This window comes from Euleptes europaea, chromosome 1 (assembly GCF_029931775.1).
Source record: "Euleptes europaea isolate rEulEur1 chromosome 1, rEulEur1.hap1, whole genome shotgun sequence".
Classification (NCBI taxonomy): domain Eukaryota; kingdom Metazoa; phylum Chordata; class Lepidosauria; order Squamata; family Sphaerodactylidae; genus Euleptes; species Euleptes europaea.
The window spans coordinates 149,247,184-149,268,447 of NC_079312.1; the positions used below are offsets into that span (position 1 = coordinate 149,247,184).

A 21,264-nucleotide genomic window follows, 5' to 3' on the forward strand; every position below is an offset into this window, starting at 1 on the left:
TTTGCAGGACATGTTATCTCAGAGCAAAACAGCTCCTCAGAAAATAAGCTGTGACTTCATGAAGGCACAGGAAGTCAGAGAGCAAAGTAACATTGGTTTTGGAATGGAGAGACTTGAGAGCAGTCCACCAATGAAGAACTTGCATGATGTCTTTAAAATGAATATGCTAAAAGAAATAAGTAAAAAGAGAGTTGTGGAACAATAATGGGAGAGTAATCATTCTGAAAGGAGACAGGGTATTCTTTGGTCATCTGTGGTCTGAAGGTTCTGACCCTGTACCATCAGAATGCTTGGTCACATTTTGATGGTACAGAGTCAGAACCTTCAGACCACAGATGTGTTCTCCTATAACCCAGGGCCTTTGTTCAATGACACAGATAATTCTGGCATAATTCCTTACTTGGGCTACATCAGTCAAAACCTGCCATACTTGTATTGTGGAGCAATTAAGTGACGTTCTGATTGTACCTTTGCGGAAACTCTGTGAATTATACAGGAGTTATGAGAAAAGCTGTGAGACTGAATTTCTTCATGGTTCTTCATAAAGAAACCGGACACTATGTATGCCAATAAAGTACTCCTAAATCTACCAACACCAAGATCCCTAAAATCAAAAGATGCATTTATTAGAAATACACAACAAATCCAAATTATTTTTCAGTTATTTTGAACAAGTAGATAGTACTCAAGAGATACCTGTATAAAATAAGTCACTCAGACATTTGCAATCAATCTGACAATATCCCCTGAAAAAAGAGCAGGGATACATTTTCCTACCATTGTTTTCCTACCACTGCATTGTTTAGATAAGAAATCAGCATATTTTCAAGTCTTTGAACAATGGCTGTAGTTCTTCTGTGTACCCTCTCTATTTTTTCCCTTCAGTTTTATCCTGATTTTAATTGTAATTGTGTAATTCCTATATTTAAAATAAATTACTGCATTGTTTCCTTTACATAAATACAAACCAGGATAGACTTCTTTGGGTTGGGTTAGAATGAGATTATTTCAAGTATAACAGTTTGTTTGTTTTTAAATTGGCAATTTCCTTTAAAAAGGTTACATGGCAACAGTGTCTTCAAACCATTTCAGTAAAGTTCAGATTTTGTGCTCTGTGATTTGTTGCTAACATTACATTGACAGGACAGGGGGACCATAAAGCATGGTAAAAGAGGAACGGAGAATAGGGAGGAAAGCTGAACTATCAGATAAGGCTGCCCAGTCTCTACCGGACTAGACTGAGAACAACGAGGTGCAAACGAGAGGAATTAAACCAGAACTGTTTTTTTGGGGTGTGTGTGTGGCTAAATTCCTCCCACAGCCCAGCCTTTTTCTGCCGTACTGAATTATTCCACAAAAGATTAAGATTTTAAAAAATATTTAGAACCCTTTGGATCCTTTTTGGGTTACTATTTTTAAGGAAGGGGGAGTTGGGCTGGTTTGAATTCTGCTTCTTTGCACCTGGTGATTCTCCTTATTCAATACTTACAGCCAGAAATGCCCCCTCAGATGCTAGAGGTATTAGAAGCCAGGCCAAATAAGAACAGCCAAGTGCCAACAGAGAATCTATGAATGACATGTGGTTTGGGCCAATAATGAGGCAGCTTAATATGTCTCCCTTCTTCTTCTTTTTCTTCTTCTTTTTTGGGTGTGTGTTTGTAATTTTTTTTAAAAGGGAGAAATGTGCAGCATGGTGAAAGTGAGCCATAAACAGAGGGAGGTGATCAAATTAGCAGCTGCATCATGATTCTATTTGTAGGTATATCTTTCTACCAGTTTGATCGGTTCTAGCATGCTTTAAAAAAACACCCCGTAATCCACAGGCATGCAGAAGGATCAGCTCGCTAATGGCGTCTTACCCTCATCCCCTCAAATCGTGACAACGCTCTTAAAGGCCTCAAAGCTCTCAGTGTCCTAAGGGATTTAATGGCACCTAGTTCCGAGTAGCCCAGGGCATTAGCTATAAGGCTGACTAAAGAGACCTACACAGAAAACAGAAAAGAAAGAAAAAGAAAAAGAAAAAAAGAGGTTCCAGACTGTTAGAATAAATCCCCTAGCACTGATCATTTTCCATCCCCAAAACTGGACTGCAGGCCCAAACAACCCCCTCCCCCCATTTAGACTGATACCGAAGACATGACCACCAGCTGCCTACTTCACTTCACTGAAACGACCTGGAAGGAAATAATGCAGTTGAGAGAGGCATAAGAATAAAACAAAAGGGGAAAAAATAAGTGAGATAGAGAGAGGCAGAGACACACAGACGGAAACGGGGTCTGTTGGAAGGTTAGGAGCCCAAACGGATGACAAGAACCTTACCCTCGCCCTCTTAACAGTCTGCAGGATCCCAGCAGCTCCCATTAAATTAAGCCAGACAATTTTTTAAAGGTACCTATGAGAAAGAATACAGATAAATACACACACTGCACAAACCGCCTTGCTTCTCTCATTCGGGTAGGGTCTACCTTGCTCATTTCCTCTGCAGTGACATCACAGAGACACGAGTGAAAAAGGTTAATATCTAGCCCTCTGAAAAGTTCACAATGAGTAGCACAAATATGGGGGAAATTGTTTAGCTGTTTACTGGATTGCAATGAAGCTAGGAGGTCAATTATTCTGGTGGAAAAATTATATTATTATGATATTATCATCTTATTATTGTTATTGTGGTAATGCTGAGAGGCAATGGGTTCAATCCAAAGGAACATTTCCGCTGATAGAAGGGAGGGAGGATTTTGCTGATTCCCCTCTGTGGCAGACTATGGGTTCCCATCTCATGCTGTTCTTGGGGCTCCCATTGCCAGGAGCAGCATTTTCAGGGTCAGTTTGGGCTGCAGCAGGAGAAATTTCGCTCCACTGACAAAAATCCCTTCAACCAATGGAGATTTTTTACAGAATCCAATCTGTATCAGCTTATATTGATGGGACTGAGGGCTGCTTTATGACGTTAGTAGGTATGCCACATCTCAGACCTTGGAGAATCTCCAAGGAACACCTTGGAGCCAGTGTGGTTAAGAGCAGTGGTTTGGAGTGGTGGACTCTGATCTGGAGAACTGGGTTTGATTCCCCACTCCTCTACATGAATGGCTGACACTAATCTGGTGAACTGGATTTGTTTCCCCACTCCTCCACATGAAGCCAGCTGGGTGACCTTGGGTTAGTCACAGCTCTCTTAGAGCTCTCTTAGCCCCGCCTACCTCACAGGGTGTCTATTGTGGGGAGGGGAAGGGGAGGTGATTGTAAGCCGGTTCTTCCTTAAGTGGTAGAGAAAATCAGCATATAAAAATCAACTCTTCTTCTTCTTCTTCTAATGTGAAAGAAGACAATTTTCCATTATATGGACACTATTGGCCAGATCATACATTAGCAATGTTGTTGTTCCCATGTCGTATGCTGCATCAGTAGTGTATGTGTGCAGGAACCATATGGGTCCAGTGGATAGTGTGGTTCCGTATGACAAAGGCATTTCTGTGGCTATGGCGTTGTGTGTGGAGTACCCCGTCACCCACCCCATGCGGTTCCTGAAAACAGGAGTTACAGGTGCAGCATACCATGAAAAAATAGCAACAACAATGTTATGTAAACCTATGAACTGAAACTATGTATATATTCAGTAGGGATCTGGAACTAATCTTAGCTTTCCATAGTGTATATATGTAGAATATCCATCATGAAGAGGTCAGGTTTCCCTCTCATGTTACAAGTGCATTGAGGGTACAGCAAGTGTACCTGCTACTTTAATAACTATAAAAGTGAAGGTAAAGGTCCCCTGTGCAAGCAAGTCACCCTGACCCATGGGGTGACGTCACATCCTGATGTTTCCTAGGCAGACTTTGTTTGCGGGGTGGTTTGCCAGTGCCTTCCCCAGTCATATTCCCTTTACCCCCAGCAAGCTGGGTCCTTGTTTTACCGACCTCGGAAGGATGGAAGGCTGAGTCAACCTTGAGCCGGCTACCTGAAACCAACTTCCGTTGGGATCAAACTCAGGTCTTGAGCAGAGCTTGGACTGCAGAACTGCAGCTTTACTACTCTGCGCCATGGGGCTCCTAATAACTACAACACATCCCTAAAAGAAATACTATGTTTGTTCATCCCCCTAATTACAAAATATCTTATCCTGTTTTTCACACTGAAATTCAGTGGGCAGGGATAGGGAATGTATGTTTGTTTGTTTTTTAAACACCCACTTCTGAAAGATTTGTTTAAAATTTACAAAAACAGACTGGTGATTCAAAATGCATCTTTGATGCAGAGAAATCATTTCTTTTGTAAAGATTGGTTCAGCAATTTGAACATTTCCCATGATATCAGAACACCTTTAATGTTAAGACAGCCTTTTTGTCATAGCATTTCAGCATTGTTTTCCACTATCAAAGCAAAAATATCAAAAATTAATTAGTTAATTGATATATTAATATAACATTACATTTCAAAAACATTGCTTTTTAAAAAATTGAGAAGGCAGAACCCTGTATGCTGCTCTGAGCTCCCTGGAATAAATTTGGATTAAAATGCAACTGTAGATGACACAATCTAGCCAAAGTTAAATACTTTTAAACCCCAACAATTTCAGTGAGACAGTTAAGCATATGTTTTAGTCTGTGCTCTTAAATGTAAATGGATTTCCCTTTAGTTTGCTGGTCAATGTTTATTGAAAATATTTATTTTAGCTGTCCCTGAATGAATAGTAGTGGGAGGTCAGAACTCATATAGATCATGGATCTATAGTTGTATATTATAACGTGAAACTTTTAAAGAGAAGTCATGTTCATGTTTTTGTGGGATTTAAAAATACAAATATTCTTTGTATCCTCTGTGCAGTCTTTACATACTCAGGACAGAATGTGGAACCTGAGGAGCGTCTCTCCCCACTGTACATTCAGAGAACTGAGCAAACTGGTGTTCTACCTGCGCCGTGGCTTTGGGGGTATTCCCGACAAAACTATTAAGTTAGAAGAGGGCCAGCTGAGGGCCAGCACAGGCACCCAAACAAAATTCTTCTGCCCCCCTTCCCAGATTCATGTAATGAGGTGAGTACTACTGATGGTGCCCTGTACACCTCCACATTCACACAAGTATCCTACAACATGCAGACCGCAAGCATCCCACTCCGTCGTACTTTGCTCTTCCCTCTTTGACAAGAATACCTTCTCTCTTTTTCTCTTATTCATCCAATGCACACCAGACCTTTTTGCTTGCTTTCTTTTCATTTTCATTCACCACATAAACATTACCTTCTCCTTTTTTTGTGGGGGGGTCACTCACAACTAAAATCCCCAACCCTTCCTCTCTTTTCTTTCTTCCTCCCCCTCTATTCCTTCTCTCATTCAGCCCTCGATAAATGGAGGTCCTGGACTTACCTGGAGCTGCTTTGCAGCTGCAGGGTAATGAGCAGGGCCAGAAAAGACAGGATCTGTCCCTGGCCACAGCTGCAGTTGGGGGCCGCGCGCTATGGCTTGGAGCCATCTGGGCAGCGGCTGGGCAGCATTCCTGGCCAGCCAGCCAATTGTGGGCAGCTGGGGCTGGCCTGGGAGGGGTCAGAGCCAGAAGTAGTTCTTGTTACAGCTTTAAGGCAGTTTCAGCAGGCATTGGGTTGGATCCTTTGGGAGGCTGTGCCTGCATGCCTGGGGTCTTGGGGGTGTAGCCCTGCAGCAACATGCCCAGCTCCACACTCAGGTGGCAAAGGAACCACACAGAGGTTTGCACCCATGTGGGACAACTGGACTTGCCATTCTAGGTTTACCCCAGCAAGTGGGTGGGGGAAAGGGTTTCATCAGTTGGCAGGTGGGTTGGCTGATGCTGTGTCAGTGCTCCTGCTGTAATCAATAAAGCTATGGCCTGCTCTACTCCATCTTGGTTCCTGTGGGTATCTATGACTCCTTTTCCATCCCTCCTCTCCCTGCCCTTAGGACCAAAAACAAACTTCTCAGATCTTCCTTCCTTTCTCTCTCTTCACCCTCACAGAAAAATGCTGGTAAATCCTTGAACAGCTGAGGTAAACTCTGAAGATACAGAGCTGTTGTGCAATATGGACGAGACAGACTTGGGCCAGGGAAAGGAGGTGGGTGGATACATTTTTTAAAATACTTTCTCTAGCATTCCCTTATCATTTCTTGTTTTGAAACAGCCCCCTCCCTGGATTGTTAGTAGATCTGGGAGAGAAAAAGACAGGCAAAGAAATAACGTCTGTTTTTTCCCTTAGCAGAGTGAACAGCAATGAAGTGTGTACATTAAACAGGGAAATGGCACAAGGGGGGAAATTGTTTGCATCTCACCTTGGTCTGATTCTGAATTTCCCCAACAGGTATTTATCTTAAAAAATATTAATAGATTTCTCAATATTTCTATTTTTAGTTAAAAGTAGCCATAGGGGGAGGCAATGGGGCACGGCCCAGTCAGACAAGCACAGTTTTGGAGAAGGGTGATTCGAATTTCTATCTTTTCCCATTTTAAGTTATCCCTGTTAGCTCCCTCTCAAAATAAAAAGAGAAGCCCCCTATTCTTTGGAACTTAGCTAGGCTGTCTACTGACCCATTCCAAGTGCACCAGCTTAAAAGAAGCGCAGGGCAGGCTGCAGAATAAGAGAAGCTGCCCACATTTCTGCTCACAGGTGGGTCAATATTAGGTTTTATAACAGGTACTCAGTCAGGATGGGCAAATACACATGTACCATTGCATGCATGCATAACCTATGTATTCCAGTAGCCCCTTGCTCAGCTCTCTGGATTCAGAGAGTAACTTTGATCCTGGGAATTTTGTCTTCCCTCTTGGCAGTCCTGGGAGTGAATGCCCGAGCTCCTCAGTTTTTTAGAAGGTTTCATGGCCTTGGACTGAACATTTTATTTTGTTTTTATTTGATTTGTATCCCACTCCAGTCCCAGATTTGTTACTGTACAGAGGACTTAAAGAACACCAATTACAGGTAAGTGCAACTGTTTTATATCAGAGTTTTATAACAGAGTTGCCATTAGAAACTGAGAATTTGAAATCACCCTTAATCACTCAAAATGACTACAGGGCTTGATGTCAATGAAATCTTGACAACAGAGCAATATCCTGATTTAATGGATCGATAAACAGCAGCAGTAGAAACTGGCATTGTACATCTTCAAGTGCAGAAATTGGTATGATCTTTCAGTGAACTTATGGTTTGAATCATGCAGGACTAAATTTTTTTATAAAAAATCTGGAAGTTTAATGTCCTTTTTAGATGATATAAAATTGTTAAAGCAGCTGTGTCAGAGATATGAGGCTTCCTCAAGACAAGAACAGACATTTAACATGTATTACTTTAGGGTGGAAAAAACAAGCGAGGGAGAGGACAAATGGCACTAAATATCTGGCTTCTCTTTAAAACCTGGAAGATTGGCATGAAATTCAAAAGCCATTTTCCCTGGGTTATGATTTTCATTTTCAAAAGATAATCTCAGAAAAATGTATAGTGGTGGATATTAGAATTGTGTTCAGAATGATCACATTTTGCCTAAAACAATCAAAACAGAACAGCACTAACAGAATTTATAATTACTCAGAAAAAAGACACACAAATATATTCAGAATCAGATAAAGACTACATGGCAAAGCTGTCCAGACCTGAAAAATTCAACATTTATGAGTATTGTTTCCCCAATCAATAACCCAACTTCAAGTAATAATGTTAAAGTTAAAAACAAATAATCAAGAAAACCAGTAGCTACGCCACACCAACATTTTCATTAAACCTCAAAATAAAAAAGTATGTGGCTGAGGGACATATACTCATGGATTTAATATATCATATACAAAACTTTATGACTACCTATATATACTGACTAAAATACATCCAATGTTACAATCAGTAAATCTACTGGCATAGAATCAAGAGTTCTTATGCAATTCTTCCATGTTCTTCCATGTGTGGTGGATAGCTCCTCAATGATGTACCGTAACACCAGTAGATCAGTTAATAAATAAAGCTGTAAATCATCTCTTCAGTACTGGTAGAAAAATAGCTATAAATCATATTCAGTACTAGTAGGTAAATACAGACAGTTTGCCAGCTCCTAATCCCGTTTCATAAAAATCTTCTTCAGAACTTCACATTTGTCTATAGTAAAATATAAAACTTCATACAGTGGCTTGCTACTGTAGCAAATTTATTTATGGTACGTTTTGAGGAGACCCATATTTTTTCATGATGCTAATCCATATTTAAATAGGATTTCAGTATATTATAGGTATATTGAGGATTTTTTTTTAATCTTTAAGGATTTAGATGACTCTTCATCCTTTCTGGAATGGGCAAATGGGTTACATCCTACCATTCATTTTTCCATGACCACACAGTCTGAAAGTATAGCATTTTTGGATACAGAAGTATTTGTGTGGAATAAGAAAGTGTCCATTAAGGTTTTTTCCCCAAGCCTACAGATAGGAATTCATTGTTGCATTACCATAATCACCATCGCAGACATTTGAGATGTAATGTACCATATGGAGGGTTCCTTTGTATTAAACATAATTCATCGACATACAAGGATTATACAGTTGCTGGTGACAAGGGGCAAGCTAAGTTGTTAGCAAGGAAGTACCCACATGGTATCATTAACAATGCACGTAAGAAAGCAGACTTGAGAGCAAGACAGGATTTATTGTCTACGCATATAAAATCTGGAGATCACAACATGCTGTTTTTTTCCTTGGAATTTTCATTATCTACCAAAATAAAGGAGATTGTATATAGGTATTTGGCATATTTTACACCAGATTCCTGGTTGTGGTATGGTTCCTAAAATAGGTTATAGGAGAACCAAATCATTCCCCAGTAAGTACTATTCAACCTAGGAGAAGGGGCCATTTCAAATGCAAAGGCTGCACCAGTTGCAGACAATCATTAGAAATACAGGAATTTATACATCTTGATAATGGTTATAGATTTAGGCTTATGCATTATTCGGACTGCAATTCAATGGGTGTGTTTTATGTAAATTGTTATATGTTGGTATGACCACTAGGCCAATGCAGATACGCATAGCAGAACATCGAAGCACTATAAAGAAGCACGGGTTCCCGCCTTTTCGGGAGCCTTTGTTGCTGCCCCGGGGAAGGAGGAACGGCCGCAGGCAAAGGGGTGGGGGATCGGGGCCAGCCAACCGACGCGTGCGTGCGTGCGGAGCCTGGCCCGCTCTGCCCGGTTACAGCTCCCTCATTGGTCAGATCTGGGAGGATCTTGACCAATGAGGGCGGAGGGCGGGAGCTGGGTGGAGGCGTGGCTAGCCCCCCCCAAGTGTATATAAAGGGGGAAGGGGCCCGTCCACAGCTCACTCCGTTTTCTTGCGAAAGCGGAACGCTGGTGGATCAAAGTTTGGTGGTGGCTTAAAGAGCGGGAAGCGAGAGAGAGAGAGAGGAGAACGGACAAGCAGGACAGAGCGGACAAGCACAGAGAGAATGAGAATAGAGCGGACAAGCCCAGATAGATCTTAGTGAGGAAAAAGAAAGGGGGGGTGAGACAGGAGCGCTCGGGGGGGGGGGGGAAGCCTTAACGACGGCTCGCAGCCTTCTCCGTTTGCAGCAACGGCCCACCGCAGCGGGTTGGACGTTAACGTTCTTCTGGGGCGAGCTTGCCTTGTCAGCCTCGCATTTTTCTGTTGTACCACTTCCCCTTCCTTCCCCCTGCAGCATTTGGCTGGTGGTGTGGGACTGGCTGCTCCTCCTGTTGGAGGCAACTGAAGTTTTGCCGCTCCTCCTATTGGAGGCGGGAAAAAAAAAAATTATAGCCTCCTGGGCTAGGGTTCCCAACTTCCAGGTGGTGGCTGGAGATCTCCTCCTATTACAACTAATCTCCAGGCAACACAGATCAGTTCACCCCTCCCTCTTTTTTCCAAGCATGCTGATAGGGCTGTCCTTTGAGCGCCACACCATACACGGATAGCAACATCACGACAATTCCTTCAGGTTATAGTGTTATAAGCTCTTGCAGTTGTTATAAGCCCAATATATCACTCTGCCTGCTTACAGAAGGCAACCCTCCTTTTAGGTGGCGCTAATCAGGGAGTCTTCCTTCCCAACGGGGCATTCGGGGTAGGCATTTAGGCTGTCTGCTCCTCCTGTTGGAGGCACCTGGGTTTATACCGCCCCTCCTACTGGAGGCAGGCATAACTTTCTGTTCGGGGAGGGGCTGTGGCTTAGTGGTAGAGCACCTGCTTGGCACGCAGGAGGTCCCGAGTTCAATCCCCGGCATCTCCAGTGGAAGGGATCGCAGCAGGTTGGTGATGTGAAATACCACTGCCTGAGACCCTGGAGAGCCGCTGCTGATCTGAGTAGACAGTACTGACTTCAGATCATATTCCCTGCACTATTCCCTCACCGTCGACGCATGTGGGCTGTCATTTCAACAGGGCTGTGCAATATCAAAGGCAGCAACTATGTTTTGGTTATCCGATTGAAAGCACCTCACCCTCCCCCCTTTCCCCTCTCATAGTTTGAGGTTGGCATTAGATGTTAAAACACAAGCAGGGGTTTTGTGGCTTATACTCAAACCTGATTTACCTGCTGATTTGACAATCTGAGATATTTAGCTGCATAACTGGAGCCTTTCAAATATTGACCTCCAGGACTATTAACTACACACTCAAAGATTACCTGAGTGATTAGCTGTACCTCCCCCCCTTTTTTCTGGGTGGGAATAGCTTTATGACTAGCATTGCTTCAAAACGCAAGGGAGTCTCTCAAGTGTGCAGCTCTGCCCTCTGTACTAGGGTGCGAGCCGGAGCTTCCAGACGCTCTTGGGGCCGCCTGGCCCATGCCAGGCATCATAGCAGGCCTTCAACAGCAGGCGTCATTCCTTCACTTACAACACCGTGCGCACAGACCTTAGGTCCAGTGGTGCGGGCAATGCTGGGGCTGACATGACGGCATCATTTCTTGGCCAGTCACTCGCCCTGGGTTTAGAACACCAGGGCGGCAGCTACAAGCCAGTTGTGCATGGCAAAGCGTAAGTTAAGCCAAGGGCTGCTGAAAGACTTATCTACTACAATTCAGCAGCTTTATGATTCCTGGCCCCAGCAGACTGTCGATCTTCAGGGCCGCCCCAATAAATAACAACTGGCAGAGGCCGCATGCAAAACGTTCAAGGGATATAAGAAATTCTCCCTCTCATAGCCATTCTTCCATTTCATCTCAGAGCAGGACTGAACGGAGGTGGCCCAAATGAAGTGGGAAGGCAGTTAAATAATGGGAAAACTGAGAGAAGCGAAGCGGAAGCCGGCGGCAGACTCATCTTCTTTGACCTCCGACGTCCTGACTGGAGACGACCCAAAACGAGGAGGCAAGGCAGCCAGAAAACAAGGCAAAAGAGAGCTGCGATGCAGAAGCCAGCTGTGAACTCGTCTTCATCTTCTTCTACCTTCGACGGTGAGAAATCTTCTTCCACTGATTCACATGGGAGGGAGATGATTGCCGGCTTTCCGCAGCGTACATGCTGGGCCTCTCTGCATGGGCACCTAAGAAGCCGAGGAGGCAACCAAAACAACCTGTGCACAGGGAGGCCAGGTATTCACCTCCCTGGGAGGTTTAGGGGGGGGATATCCGCAATGGCTGCTAAGTCGAGGTTGATGGGCCGTAAGTCCAGGTCACCCCACCCAAAAAAAAAAAAAAAAAAAAAAGGATTTTAGGGCTGGGGAACAGGTCCTTTGTCAAGTGACTAACGGGTTACACCATCTTTGCCAGCGTCATAGCCTCTTCTTACCCAGAGAGGGCTTGGCACCTTCTTCATCATCAGGATAATGTGCATAGAGCCAGGGCTTTGGCTGGCGATCCTGCGGCCATTGCCTACGATGAGGCTTTTGTAAGCGAGCGTCTCAGAACGAGAAGACTCGCTGGGACCTCATTAATGGTAACTTATGGCTATTAAAAGTTGGCCCTTCACGAGTTGAGGCTCAAAATGAGGTTAACGTGCCTACTGGTCTAATATGCTCCACACAGATACTAACAGGCGCATTGGCTGGGAGTATGGTATTGAAGTGCCAATGGAAAGTGTGTAAATTTGATCACTGCTGTGAAACTTGCTTGGCCCCCAACTGCGTTCCACTTGCTCAGGAGGTGGCAATGCCGGGCAGCAACCCCCCTTTTGGGGGCAAGTCATGCACTTCAGGAAACAAGCTAGAGAGCGGTCCAACTAACAACAACAGCTCTACTAACAAGAAATGCAGCCGTTTACAGGGTCGGGCTTGCACACAAATTAAAACAGTTAACTCATGGCCTTTATTGATCAGTTACTTGGCAATCTAAAATCAAACAAAGACACACCTGAGGTGGTAGCCCAAAAGATCATAACAGAATTAGAACTGGCCTGAATTCCAGGCCCATTCCCACCTCATCACGTGCTGGGTTTTGGTTAGGGCCAGCAGCCATGCGGCTTCAATCGCAAACTGTAATATTCAGTCGGCCTTTGGGTTACTTCTACTACACCCTGTAGAATTTTGTTTAGCGGGTTTTCAGTTTGGGAGTCGCTTCTACATGGACAAAGATATGCCGATGGGCTGTTCCGTGGCTTGGGCTGCGTTCGAGACCTTTGGCTCCTTTCTGGAAGGGCAATATGCCACCAAACGGGGACATTGACCATCACACACTATCGTGACGATTTCTTATTTATGGGGCCGATAAGAAAAATGTGCTTTGAGAGATGCAATCGCTCATTGGTCATTTTAATCTTGCCTGCCAGTTAATTGCCCCAGACAGGACATTTTGTGCACATTTCAGTCACACCACAAGGGGTGAAAAGCCCACACCATCACATCAGGGTGTTGGTGTCCATGAGCATAAAGAGGACATTAAAAATAAATAAATAAATAAATAAAATTTTTTGGGTACAACCTTTAACGTGAGTTAAGACTTGCAGATTCAATCTGATGCCTCCGGCAACATTGGTAGCGGCATATATTTTGATGGCCTGGTAGCTGGCATATGACAGAGCTGTGCACTTTATGGAACGTTTTATGTTTAACACCGGCAAGGCCGGCACGTGGCCAGTAACAGAAATAATGGCATTCCATTAATTAGCTCATTTAAAGACTATGGTTACGCTGCCAGGACTATCGAAGTTCACATGGCAGCCATTTCCTTCTTTCAAAAGCTTATGGTTTCAATGACCCATACGCATCCTTTCGCGCCAAGAAGGCTGTCAAGGGCTGGCAAAGTGGGGCATCATCCATCAGTGACCCCATGAGGCCAGTCACGTTGAATATGTTGGCGGGGATTGTTCACCTGCTGCCTTACGTTTGCAATTCTCACTACGAATCCATTTTATTTGAAGCGGCGTTGTCACTGCCTTCTTTGGGGCATTTAGGATCAGGGACCTCGTGGCTCAATCCCGTCATGATTTGACTGGCAGGGCTTTGCCATTGGGGGACTTACACCTTCACAAGTCGGCACTGGCAATGGTCTTTAGACGGTTTAAGACTGACCAGTCTGGAAAAGGGATGTGGTTAAACGCTGTGACCACTGTAAGGCCATGCCTTTTCAGGGCAGTGAAGAGATTTCTAGCTGTTAGGCTGCACACAGAGGGGTACTTACCAGTTCATCTGTGTCTTTAAGGCTACAATCAGCTCTCTGGGTTTTTCCCCGTTGGAATTTAGCTGTCACTCCTTTCGTATAGGAGCGGCTACGCAAGCGGCCAGAGAGGGCATGGTTCCTAGTCAGATACAAGCCATCGGCCGATGGCGTTCTGCGTCATATAAATCATTTGTCAGGCCTGACCAGGTTTTCTTTTAATTGTGCTTCGAGTTTCAGGACCGTGTCGGACAGTGTGGATCGTGGGTCACAGCATCGTTTTTGAATGGACGTTATGCCACAGCATCAGGTTGGGGATAGCGTTTGGGCCTGGAGCAAGCTGTCCGTGTGCTGTCCGTGTTCAATGGTTCGGCCTGGAACAATGCTGTCCGCCTGGAGCAAGCTGCCTGGAGCAAGCGGTCCACCTGGAGCAAGCTGTTTGTGTGCTGCCGTGTGCAATTGTTCGACAACGGGGCATGCACTGGTGTTCGCTGATGCCGGTCCTTCAACAATTGTTGGAAAGGTTTGGAGCTTCTCACACACAGGTTCTCCAGATGGGAGAAAACAATTTAGTACATTTTAGAGGCAAGGATCTCGTTATGGAGATTTGCCGTGAGCTGTTAGCGCTGGCATCGTTATGCCCGGCTATGGTGATCTGCTGGTCAGATCTTATGGAGGGGAGGTGCTGGAGAGGCGCCCGCAATGTTCGGCGGGTTGACGTGGCTAGGAGGAAGGTCACCAATGCTGTTGGGAGGGCAGTGACCAGACTAGGTGGAATGATCATACGCCAACGGGACATTTCCTTCCGTATGGCTTCTTTATACCGTGGGATAGCGTGCACCTCACCAGCTAGGGCATGGATTTCTGGCTACAGAAAGTTCGGGGGGGCCTAAGGAATTGGCTTCAGCTGTGAAGTGTGGCGGAAGCTGCGAGGGTCCGAGAGTTGAGTACGGGTCCAAGAGTTGAGTTCGGTCTCCCTGCGGCTGCAGGGGCCCGTGAGTGAGTTCGGTCTCCTCGCAGCTTGTTGGCGGTTTGGCATGGGGATGTGTCACGTTGGGGGAAGCGCATGGTAATGGGGTCGCTTCCCAGGTTTTGGGAACCCCAGTTATGGGGTTTTGGGAGAGGCTTCAGGGACATGCCCTGATGGCAGGGCAGGTTGTCCGCCTCTTCCCAGGTGGTGGGGGATAACACCTAGTGGCGTTCGTCCTGGTGTCATCCTGGTACTGCCATCCCAGTTGCTCACAGCGGCGGCGCTGTGGGCAGATGCTATTATGGCCGTGATGGCACGGCCTGGGCACCTGACACATCACACATGCTGCGCCACAAGGGTCGCAGCTGTTGCCAATTCAAGTTGTGGCCCAATTTATTCCAACTTATTCCAATTCTTATTAGTTAAATGTTAATAATGTTAAATATTAATAATTTTGTTGTTTAATAATGTCTGTTGTAATAAAACTGTTAACTTTAAAGTGTGTCTGTTACTGAGCATCGGCGTTCCTTTTAATTAACCCTGGGTCAGCAAGCACGGGTTCCCGCCTTTTCGGGAGCCTTTGTTGCTGCCCCGGGGAAGGAGGAACGGCCGCAGGCAAAGGGGTGGGGGATCGGGGCCAGCCAACCGACGCGTGCGTGCGTGCGGAGCCTGGCCCGCTCTGCCCGGTTACAGCTCCCTCATTGGTCAGATCTGGGAGGATCTTGACCAATGAGGGCGGAGGGCGGGAGCTGGGTGGAGGCGTGGCTAGCCCCCCCCAAGTGTATATAAAGGGGGAAGGGGCCCGTCCACAGCTCACTCCGTTTTCTTGCGAACCCACCCTCCCTCCCTATAAGTTTAATTTATTCACTGTCACAACTTGGGGCGGTTTGGCATGGGGATGTGTCACGTTGGGGGAAGCGCATGGTAATGGGGTCGCTTCCCAGGTTTTGGGAACCCCAGTTATGGGGTTTTGGGAGAGGCTTCAGGGACATGCCCTGATGGCAGGGCAGGTTGTCCGCCTCTTCCCAGGTGGTGGGGGATAACACCTAGTGGCGTTCGTCCTGGTGTCATCCTGGTACTGCCATCCCAGTTGCTCACAGCGGCGGCGCTGTGGGCAGATGCTATTATGGCCGTGATGGCACGGCCTGGGCACCTGACACATCACACATGCTGCGCCACAAGGGTCGCAGCTGTTGCCAATTCAAGTTGTGGCCCAATTTATTCCAACTTATTCCAATTCTTATTAGTTAAATGTTAATAATGTTAAATATTAATAATTTTGTTGTTTAATAATGTCTGTTGTAATAAAACTGTTAACTTTAAAGTGTGTCTGTTACTGAGCATCGGCGTTCCTTTTAATTAACCCTGGGTCAGCAAGGGCTCTTTAGTGACTCCTTTTGTTTTGCATTTTAAAATTAAGGGACATGGACCAACTGATCTCCAGTTTTTTGTAATAGAAAAATTGTTCAAAAAACCGTACAATCAATTGGATGTTGATAGGTGCTTATGCCAACATGAATCCTATTGGATATACACTTTGCAGACTTTGGTTCCCAATGGTCTAAATTAAAGATATGACTTAAGTGCTTTTATGTGAAATATTGTTGTAAGGGCTTAATGGCACTTTAAAGGTTTTTCAAGTGGTTAATGGTATGCAGCTGATAGAATTTGTACTTATATAATGACCCTGAGGGTGGGGTAACTGTAAATGGAATGAGGAGTTTGTCAGATCATATATTATTCTGGACAAATAAGATCAGTATGAAGTTTGATATTGTATGTTAACGTTTATGGTAATTGGATGCATCACTGTCTATATTTGACTATAAACAAATGTGAAGTTTTGAAGATTTTTATGAAATGGGTTTAGGAGCTGGCAACCCGTCTGTATTTACCTACTAGTACAGAAGATATGATTTATAGCTATTTTTCTACCAATACTGAAGATATGATTTACAGCTTTATTTATTAACTGATCAACTGGTGTTGCATCATTGAGGAGCTATCCACCACACATGGAAGAACAAGTTCAAGAATTGCATAACAACTCTTGATTCTATGCCAGTAGAATGATTGATTGTAACCTTGGATGTATTTTAGTCAGTATATATAGGTAGTCATAAAGTTTGGTACATGATACATTAAATCCATGAGTATATGTCCCTCAGCCACATACTTTTGTATTTTGAGGTTTAATTAAAGTTAAAAAACAAAAACAAAACTCCTGCATTATTGGGATAGAATGCCTAAGGAAACTATTTTCTGATAAGACCCAGTTGTACTTTATTTTAACCAAATATTTCAAAACATTTAAGCCGCTTCCTCTGCAGCTTTACTAGATTATCTCATTTTATCCAGAAAATCCATTTGCTATCTAACATACCACCTCACAAAGAAAGGCACATATTTTATAAGACATTTCTGTAATCCCAGTCAGCAGGGATTCTCAAATCTTGTCAAAGAGAGCCTCACCATTTAAAAACAAAAACAAAAACCAAGCAGTCTTACAGCGCAAAGGGGGTATGTGTGAAGGGCCATAGGGGGCAGATTGATCCCTACACTGGCACATCTGGCAGACGTGCTGGCATATGAGCCATTTACACCGGAGGAGAGTCCTAGCTCAGCTGTGCCGCTTTTGTGCACCTGTGTATCTGCACCACAGGTAAGCCAGGGCTCTGTGTGGAGTAAAAGGGGGCAGATCAGGGGGCAGAGAAAAGGTTAGTCTGCTTCCTGTGTCCTTTAGCCAGACAAGGTCCCCCTTTTCAGTTGCAAACTTGAGCCATCATAATTTTTAAATGCCCCCTACAGGTGCAGCCCCGCCCACATGGAGCAAAGGTCCTTAGGATGCCAACTAAAGAAGCAACCAATGGGAAGGCTCCCTAGAGCCAGCCAAGCCCTTTCTGCAGGAACCAATGATGGCCCTGCTTCCTGTTATAAACCCTGGCCAGGACGCTCCATACCTTAGCAGGTAGGGCACATAGCATGGGATGCTGTCTGGCAGTTACCCGCCGTAGGGACAGCATCCCATTAGGCGCAACACTTAGGTTGTGGGGAAAGTACAGAGAGAGCACTTTGCACAATGGGGCGAGCACTTTGTACCAACAACCAACTGGGAGAGCAAAGTCCACATATTCTGTGGCTGAGATCTCCCAGTTCAGGACTGTAACAGATACCCCATCTCCTCAGGAAGGACCTGATGGGGCAGATGTGCACTGGCAGGTAAGCTAGAGACTGTTCTCCCAAACCTTCTTTCCCCCCTTCCCTTTCTGCAGGCAGGAGCTCTGGAACAAATAGCTCCCCCATCTTCATTCGTGCACACAAATGAGTGTGTGGCATGGGGGCTGGGGCAGAAAAGCTGCTGGGGGGGGCTTTGCCAAGGTGCCAGCGCTGTATTGTTCTGTCTGCCCTGACAGTTGCCGGGCACCTCCAAGGACAGGGGGTGAGGGGGATCTCATCTTCAGGCCCACCATGCACCCAGGGTGCCTCTGGTGCCAGATGTATTCCTTTTCCTGCTCACCCTCTATATGCAGAGGAGCCATTTTGGGTGGGAGAAGTTGGGGACCATTGTAAGATTGACAAGTGCCCAGGGTTTTGGGACTGCACTGGGTCTAGGGTTGCCAGGTTCCTCCAGCCACTGGTGGTGGTGGGGGGGTTGAGGGGGGAAGGGTTGACAGTTTCAGTTTGGGGAACTCCTGGATATTTGGGGATGGAGCCTGGTTAGGGGAGAGACCTCAGTGGGGTCTGCTGCCACAGAGTCCACCCTCCAAAGCAGCCATGGTCTCCTGGGAAGTGGATCTCTGTCGTCTGGAGATGGGCTGCCATCCTGGGGGGATCCCCAGGTCCCACCAGGAGGCTCCTGTCCCTGCCATGGTCCCTTTAAGAGGGAGAGATGGAGGGGACACTGACTGGCAGCTCATTTATCTTGCCCCACCCCTCTTCTCCCCTCCAGTGGGTCAGCCACCACGTTCTGCCCCCCTGCCTCTGGCCCCAATTGTCTGCAGGTGCCCTGTCTTCAGGTCTGCAGGTCCTGAATTGTCTGCAGGTGCCCCCCTGCCTCTGGCCCCAATTGTCTGCAGGTGCCCATGCTTCAGCAGACCACCACTGAGCCGCAGCTATACGCCAGCGTGTCATCGTTGTTAAATAAAAGTTTAAAAAAGAAAACACCACTCCTTTCCCCTTCTGGCCACCATTTAAATCTCCCCTTAGGGAGTGGACCAGTGGTGCTATTGTTGCAGCATGGCTGGCCACACACCCATTTCTGCCTCCAGGATTGCGCTGTTAGTTTCCCTAAGCCTAAGTCAAAGAAAAAGGCAATGAGGATTGGGCCCAGGAGAATCGGTGTAAACATTATAGCCACCATGAGGATTCCACCCAAAAAAAGCTCTCCTTGTTGTAAGCTGTATCTAATAGTAAACGGGCTGGTCCCTCTTTAGATGGTGAAAACAGCAAAACCAGGCTACTCACATACAAGGCATTTGACTTTTGTAAATAAACTGAAAGAAAAGACTTCTTTTCTGCTCAAAAAAAACAGCATGGTATGAAAGAAATATACTCTGTGAGGGGCAGTGGGATGCATCCAGTGATGTGCTTGCACAAGGATTGGAGATCCTCTCCACTTTCCCCCAGCATCAATTTCTGATCCTGGGAAAGTTAACTTCCATGGTTGCAGGACCCACACAGAGTAAGATCTGCAGAATGGAAGAGGGAGGAGGTGAAATCACCCCCTCCTTCTCCATCTTCTGTCAGCCTTCTGCTCATGAATCACTGATCCAACCCAGTACATTCAGAGTAAGGTTACAACCTCCAGGTGGGGCTTAGAGTTCTCCTGGAATTACAACTAATTTCCGAACTACAGAGATCAGTTTCCCTGGAGGAAAAGGTAGCTTCAGAGGACAAACTCTATGACATTGAATCCATGCTGAGCTCCTTCCCACCCGAAATCTCCAGGAATTTCCCAAGCTGGAGTTGGCAACCCTAGTTTAGAGTAGCTGCAATTCAGATAAGGGGGGGGGAAGAGGAGAAATTAGCCTCCCCAAATCACCGAGAGCTTAGAAAATATTGGAGGTGGAGATGGGGGGGGGGTTGGGCTTTCCAAATTCCTTATCCTCTCTGCCCCTTACCATGCTTCCTTATGGGCTCAAAGCTCTAACGTTTGCAAATACTTGCTACTTACTCATCATGTCATGAGTATTTTCAAATATAATAGACCAGTTAAATATTGCTTGCAATGGAGAGGTTGGTTTAAGTGGTATCCTTCAGGCAGCCAAAATGTACACTCATCCCTTAGTTCAACTACATGTGGGCCAGTTAAGAATGGAAAATAGAGGGAGCATTGCACAAGAGGGAGCAAAAGGAAGTAAACATTCCATGTGAGAAGTTCCTTTAGTGTCTCCTGTTGCTCCTCAGCATAGTTTACGTGTGGGTGAAGCCATACAGGTGAGCATTTTACAATGATGGTTGAAGAAAGGGAGTGTGAAAAGAGGAACAAACCCAATCAAGGAAAAGAAGATTTGAACAGGAACTCAATTTTCCCTCTAGCAACTAGAATGGAAGTCTGTCTCACAGTTTGAGAACTCAGACTTTTGAACAACTGCAGTATAAAGCATTGTGCAATTCTGAAATAGTCTCCTTTTTGATTGAGACTGATCTTTAGCTTTCAAGTCAGGGAGCATAACACGAGACACAACAATCCTCTGACATTTTTACCAAGTTGATTTTGAATGCTGGGCTATTTAACAAGTTAATAGTGCTCAAATCTGTTAAATTTTGCTTTCTATATTTTACTGCTTTTCTGAATAAGACAGTAGGACTTGGGTGCTAGTGATACTGAAACCTTCTGTTCATTACAACATTCAACCATGGCTCTCTGTTGGAACCTTCTTGCAGATTATACAGGAATAATGAACATGCCTATCAGGGAGCTAACAGAAGCCAGAGTTGCATACAGTGCAATTTTCTTGTTTTGTTTACAATTTTTTTATTTCACTTTCAGTCAATGTTCTGAGACCTCAAAGGAAAAGTAATCCCAAAAACCCAAGGACAGAAACTCTCAAATCCCCTAATTTCTGCAGTATAAATTACTGGTACAGAGAGCATGGAATATTTCTTTGATAACTCCAAACTTAATCTGTATCTGATTTAGAGCAACAGATTAGGACTACATATCATCTTGCTAGGACATTCCCTATGAAGGCAATGCATGACTGGTAGAAGCAAAAAGGGAGAAAAAAGGAAACAAGAAAAAAAGATACATACTGCTACAATGAGGAAATCCAGCCAGCACCAGGCATTAGTGAAGAACTTCACAAATCCATAGGCGCACCATTTCAATAACATTTCAAGGATAAATATGTAGGTGAAGACTTTGTCAGCATACTCCAAGCATGTCCGTATGGTCTTTCTCTGTTCTATGTAAATATCTTCAAAGGCCTAAGAAGCAACAGGGTAAGGATCATGACTGCATTCTACACTTGGCAGTAAATCCAAATAAAACCCAAATAAAAACGGAGTTCAACATTTATGGAAGACACAGAGAGTTATTATTTATTAGAGTGTTCTTGGAGGCCAGTTACCACATGCATTTATATTGGTTGCTAATATCTCTAATCACTTGCATACTCATTTGATATAATGATGTGTAAACATTATTTGAAGAGACACAGAAATTGCTTTCATGCAGCTGGATCTCATGACATTCTGGTAATGTCTATAGAAGGGTACCAGCAGTTTCCCTTTCCTGTCCCTTCCCATAGCGAGGTAAGGTCAGC

General features: G+C 45.0%; 1 protein-coding gene across 1 annotated transcript in view; it reads right to left on the reverse strand.

Annotated features, from left to right (window-relative positions):
- SCN8A (sodium voltage-gated channel alpha subunit 8) overlaps window positions 1-21,264 on the reverse strand; it is a 239,389-nt gene that overhangs the window by 35,836 nt on the left and 182,289 nt on the right. Inside the window, exons 20-21 of the mRNA XM_056867203.1 lie at window positions 20,753-20,926; window positions 1,860-1,982 (exon numbers count right to left, since the gene is read on the reverse strand). Of these exons, the coding sequence (XP_056723181.1) occupies window positions 1,860-1,982; window positions 20,753-20,926 (297 nt within the window). The remainder of the gene's footprint in view (window positions 1-1,859; window positions 1,983-20,752; window positions 20,927-21,264) is intronic.